This window comes from Lipotes vexillifer, unplaced genomic scaffold, assembly GCF_000442215.2.
Source record: "Lipotes vexillifer unplaced genomic scaffold, Lipotes_vexillifer_v1.1 scaffold314, whole genome shotgun sequence".
Lineage (NCBI taxonomy): Eukaryota > Metazoa > Chordata > Mammalia > Artiodactyla > Lipotidae > Lipotes > Lipotes vexillifer.
The window spans coordinates 621,331-627,612 of record NW_006777107.1 but is presented as its reverse complement, the minus strand read 5'-3'; the positions used below and the strand labels follow the sequence as shown (position 1 = coordinate 627,612).

The 6,282-nt window shown below is 35.9% G+C and overlaps 1 protein-coding gene across 1 annotated transcript in view; it reads right to left on the bottom strand.

Annotated features, from left to right (window-relative positions):
• Positions 1-3,292: 3,292 nt before the first annotated feature.
• Positions 3,293-6,282, bottom strand: part of ASZ1 (ankyrin repeat, SAM and basic leucine zipper domain containing 1) — an 81,098-nt gene continuing 78,108 nt past the window's right edge. Inside the window, exon 13 of the mRNA XM_007450772.1 lies at positions 3,293-3,844. Within this exon, the coding sequence (XP_007450834.1) occupies positions 3,692-3,844 (153 nt within the window). The 3' untranslated portion in view covers positions 3,293-3,691. The remainder of the gene's footprint in view (positions 3,845-6,282) is intronic.

The following is a 6,282-nucleotide window of genomic DNA, read 5'->3' as shown; positions in this document are numbered from 1 at the left end:
ACATTCATTAGGAAGGGCTCTGGAGAGCAACACCTGTGCAAGGGAAGGGAAAGAAGCAGCACTGGACAGAGGGAGAAGATGGGCTGTGATACACTCTTAATGAAAGCCTCGGCCAGCCTCACCAGGAGCTCTGAAAGGGGGATGGCCCTTCAGAGTTATCTTGGTTTGGGATGAGGGCCCTTGAAATTGGGGCCTTTAAACCCCTATGTTGATTAGTCATTCCTGGGAGTAGGACATGCTTTTGGGAATGCATCTTTCTTTAGCAGAGAAAACTCCTAAAGAGGCCTTTCTGCTAGCTACATTCCCAGCAGCTGTGGGAATAAGTTCTTTATTCCTAAAGGGAGATCTGGGAGCCACATAACAGCATATACTTCAGGAAACAAAATCCACAATTTTTCTTTCATTCTATGATGCTATTCCTATTTTATCTAGAAACTGAAGAACTCTGCATAATAACTCTAATCTTTCGTTTCTACGTTTTAAGTCCAATTTTCATTTGCCACAGGGTTACTGTAATATTGCCACTATTTTAGTTCTACCACTAACTACAGTTAATTGTTATATTACCACTAACTGGATAGTTAATAGTATTACTACAGAAGATTCTAGGTGTCTTATTTTAATCCCTTACACTGAGGGCAGGGGAAATTGTACATATGCAACTCCAAAAATTGGTTTAGCACTAATGTACCTTGAATCCACAATGAATAGAAACTTACTTTAAATCTAGCCTAAATCTCTTCTAAAAGATTTCACACGCTGGGACTTCACCGATTTTCCCTCTGTAGCTGTTTTTTTGTAGGAAGGCATTGATTGAGGTTGAGCCCTTCTCCCATAAGGAAAGATAAGTCTATCACACCACATTCTCAACTGTGGGAATTCAAAACAAAACAAAACGCTCAACCACACCCTATCCTATGAAACAGTTTTACAAAGTGGATTTGTAAAACATCCATAAAACAACAGTAACCTCAATGTCTCTCTTAATAATAGCAAACATATTTAGGTTTTCTGATCTCATATAAAATATGTAATGTATGGGTGTATTGTTTTACACATACTAAGCAATCAGTAATTATTTAATGAATTGAAATGTAATTACTAGTAATTTTCCCCAAAATATTATAAAATATTGGCAACCACCAAATGTTAAGATCAATTCTCATATCAGATCTCTGGATGTGAGCTCAAAAAGCAAAACCACTTAGGAGGGGTTCACTTTGTCTAGGAAGCATTGATTCTCGTACATAAAGCCCCTAAGATTTAGTTCTAATTTCAGAACTCCAAATTGGACCTATTAACAAGGAGGCATTGTTCTGATTCCTTTAGTCTTTAGAATCTATTTTACAGATGAGGAAACCAAGACTCGGACAATGTACAAGATAGTGTGACAGGGCTAGGAACCTGGGCTACCTTCTGCTTTATCTGTCAACAGAAAAGTGAAGGTTAGGGGTTGAGAGGGAAGAGGGAGCACGTCACAGTAGACATGGACTTCAAAAGGAAAGCAAATACAGAGGATGAAAGTGTTAGAATGATTCCAGGAAGGAAGAAAATTCATGGAAACAATTATGAAAGATCAGTTGGGAAGAGAAACGTGAATACTACTGCCTTACAGAGATAAGTCCAGAGATGGTGACACTTCTGAAAATGTCATTTTATTTACTCTCTCTCCAAGATTGTTATGCAATATAAAAATTTGTTAATTTTGTTTAGAGTATTGATAAGATAATCTGAATTTACAGGTAGAGGAATATAATAGAACGTTGCTCAAATAGTTTTGAATTAGTTCTTCTAATAATGAACAAATGTGTCACGTACGTCCAGTATAACGTTTTTATTGGCACTTTAAAGTCTTTGCAGAGTCCTAAGGGCTCAGAACAAATGAAAAAACATTTATTCAAGAAAACCTACTAAAACTCAGTAAGAACACTGAGCCACTGATCCAATCTCTCCCTTACCACCTGCCGCCCGGCAACCCCAAGTCATCTCAGTTTAGCAAAAGCTCCAAAAGCTCTGGGTGGATGTGGCCAAGAAGATGGGGCTCCCTCTCCCCTCAGCTCCCAAATAAGAGTTACCATATCTCATCTGAAGGGCAATCCTCCAGCTTTTCTAATGCCCTCCATCTCCAAGCTTGAGCAGCTAAATTCTGATGAGTGTGGCTGAGAGGTTGAGGGCTCTCTCCTTCCGTTGAGCCTCACAGGATGAGAACTCTACCCCAGGAATGGCAGGCCAGAACACTAGGGCCGCGATCTTCCTTTCGCCAGCTCACTTATAGGGCACAACTGTTAAGAAGCAAACACAGAAGACCAGAGGCTACTGCCCCACCCAGCACTCAGAGGAGTGGCTCAGAGATTTTGTCCAGGGGGGAGAAGCAGTCCATAAGAAAGAGAGTTTCAGAGTTCTCCCCAAAGGAACTGACTTCATTTAAGAGAATGTGGAGAAAATCAAGCCTAAGGGCACTCCTGAAGACAACAGCTCCTCTAAGGTGAACTAGGCCAGCTAGTTCACCAGAGAGAACCAGGGCAAGAGACAGCTGAGAAGGACCCTTCCCTGATCAGAATAAGCCTCAAAAGCTGGCCTCAAAAATTACCCCTGTCCAAATTTAATTCTATCAGACTGCTGAGCAATTCATGCCCCAGGGCATGTCAAAACAGTAGCGCAATCAACCAGTAATTAGTGGAGCCTAAGGGTTGGGTATAATACCAAATGAGGCAGACAGCCTATCGGAGAGATTAGAAAGAGACAGTCAAAAAGGGCACTGCTAAAACCACTGTTATCCCAGTTGTAGATCAACTGCATCTGTTCTAAGTATGGTACTAAGTCAAGCAAGATTTAACTACTATATTGCCTGCTAAATTAGGCCTGCCTTTTTTATTAACCTCACTTCCAAAATCTGAATATCATTATTTTGATTTGGAAAAAAAAAGCCCCACAAAGAAATCGTGCATTACTTCTTTAGATTGGTATGAGAAATTATACGCCAAATGCCATTCACTTTCATACCATCCTCAAGAATGTTACACATAGTACATGTCATATGTTCCCAAAAGTACATTACATAAAAAATTCTAATGTGCTTTAGGCTTTCCACACTACTCTCTGAATTTTCTGCTTTTTAAAATTTACATTTAAAATATTTTTCCTAGGTTTTAATCCATAATTCAAAAATTTTACATTTTATCTTTATACTTTGCATTCTCTAAACTACTCTCAAGTTAATAATTTCCTTATAATGATATATAACTAAAAAAACTAAATAAGAAATTCCTTATTACATAATAATGGAAGGGAAAAATAAGAACTAAAAGAAAGCTACTAAGTTATGAACACTTTGCAAATAGTGTAAGATTCACTGTGACAAATGAACACACTTTTATAAATGTCAAAATATTAGATAAAACTTTTATTTATTTTAAATGTTATTTATTAGAGTCATAGGATAGGATCAAACTTAAGAATCACTTATAATTTACTGCTTGATCAAAGTTAACATAAAAATATAACAAATTATATTGTCAACTCAAACTGACAAACCACTTTCTAAAGAAAAACATTCTGCAGTAAGCTATCATAATTTTTCCTATGGAGTGTTGGCAAACAATGTAGTCATACTGTGCCACAAACAGTTAAAAGCAACATTTTTAGGTAATTTGAATAAGATATACATAATTACTCAAAACAAATATTAGAGTTATTTTCTCTGAAAAGTTAGCTTGCAAATGAAAAGAAGAAACCCAAATCCGCATACGGTAATAGCCGTCCTCTTCAAAATTCTACTATTCCATGTAGATACTTCTTCCGTTAATGGGATACGAGTTGGATCATTTTCTCGTTCATTTTGCAACTAATGTATAGTATGGGAAAAATGAAAAAGTTAATGTGCAGTACAGTGAAAATAAAAATATCTTTGATTTTAAAAAATATCAAAATATCCATGTTAGTCACTTGATTTAGATGTAACCTAAATGCAAGATTCCCGTGGAAGATTTAAAGTAAAGATTCAAAATCTTAAAAGACAATCTTTCTTTCAACCAGGATCCCACTGTAGTAGACTATTAGTTTTACATTAAAAATAAATGCTATAGATTATTATATTTTAAAAACATGTTTTTATGTCAGGAGATAAAGTTCCTTTAATGTTAAAGTTTCTATTTCTACGTATAAGGAACGACAGTCGTTTTTTCCTTTGCATTGAATATCAACTGATTTCTTACAAAAAAAGTGAACCTTATAAAAACAAGTATTGTTATGGCATACCTACAGTACATGAAATTCAACAGAAACTAGAAGATTCGATGCTAACACTAGAGCTAACACTAGAAGTATAATCCTTTATTTAAATATATTTGCAGGAACAAATGTTAACAAAAATTTCAGTGGTTCTTTTTGCACTTCTCCACAATGAAAGTACATGACGCAGTTTCTAAATTCCTATACATAGAACTTTCTTGCTAAAGAAGGCCTCTCAACTCGTGTGTGTGTGTGTGTGTGTGTGTGTGTGTGTGTGTGTGTGTGTGAGGGGGGAGGGGGAGGGAGAGGGAGGAGATAGTTGCTGGGGAGAGGCAGGAGAGGGAGAATGAGCAGAAACCAAAAGATCCTTGAAAGATAAAAAGAATCAGGCACATTTACAGAGTGACATTTACTAGAAACATCCTGTGCTGCAGTGGTGACATACGTTCAACATTAGCAAAAATAACTACTTCTCAAATCTACAGTGTATTTAATTAAAAAACCCTGCAAAATTAATTTCAAATTTATAGTAGAAGATGGACTTCAATGCCAATCTCATTAATACTGTATTCTTGGTCTAACTTCCAAATGGCTTCATTCAGCAACAGATTCCTTTTTGACACTGATGCTCCATTTACTGAATCCTGAGACAGTCATTCCTTTTATTAACCAATTACTTAGAATGACCCTTTCTGACAGGAGCCTGTCAGTGTGTTGGTTTGAAAGAGAATGATGTGGTGTTAGAGTCTGGCCTTGACCTCTCCCACCCTCTCTCTTTGTTACCTCCATATACTTATCTATGATAGCTCATATGTTTCTTTTAAAAAACCCCTTCTGTTATTATTGGTAAACTCTAAAATATCATAAACTTAACAGGCATGATAGCATTGTCCCAAATCTGGAAGCCTCACAGTTCTCTAAATAAAATCTTATTTGGTGATTATTACTTGTTTAAGCCTAATCCAAAGAAAACCCAATGCACAGGCTTGCTGCAAAATTAAGACGTTCCTGCCCAAAGAACTATATCTGCTGTTATTATGAACCAATGAATATGTTTTCAAGGCCAGTCCTTACATAGAAATGTATAGATTCAAGGTAGAAAAGACCAAAGAAAAACAACCTTCCATTTAGCTAAAGAAAGCTGAAATTTTTCTCTATAGGTATACTTTATTAAAATAAATATTATGGTACCTGATTGTTCATGTTTTTGAGTCAAAGTTACACTCTGAAAGCAGTGTTTCTTAATTTCATCCCTTTAAGAAAAATCTGGGTGCTCTCTCTAATTTCATCTTAATCCTCCACCCCACCTCCCCAGATGTTTTTAGTTCATCTTGGAGAAAACAAATAATTACCAATCCTGAGACAAAGATGTCTCAGGGAATTTCTTACACTAAACATTAAAGGTTGATGCTTTGCAGGAAGTATCTTTACACAAATCCTTCCAAATTTCTTTTGCATCCCCATGAAAAACACCATGCTAATAAGTAAAATCAATACCATTTCCCTTCAATTCTTCTAGATGATGGATATAGTGAAGATGAATGGTGCTATAATTTTTGTGTTGTCAGCAAGTTCAGAAAGTATAAAATCATATTTTTGCATGAGAAAGTTCATTTGGGGAGTGGTGTGTATTAAAGGAACACAAAGTGGAAGTAGAGAGAATAATTAGGAAACTAATGTGTAGCACAGTTGCCTGACATATAGGAGGCACTCTTAGGTTTGTTGAATGAATAAATGTCAGAGATAATACAACTTCTAAGATGCCTTTCTCTGGAAAGGAGTTATCATCTACAAAAAATGTGAAATATATTGCTCATTTGCCCTATTTTAAATGTCTTTATCCCCCTATAATTTTGTAGAATTTGCTTCACAATTTTCTGCTCATTTTTAAAAAAGACTCCTTCTGACTGAACATGTTAATAGCTAGAATGACAAATTACCTGGAACATGTATAAAGTTTATTTTGAGGAAAATAACTTTTTTGATAAAATACTAATGAAAATATTAAATGGCACGGGTTGATGCTATAAAAATTTAACGCATAATCTAATG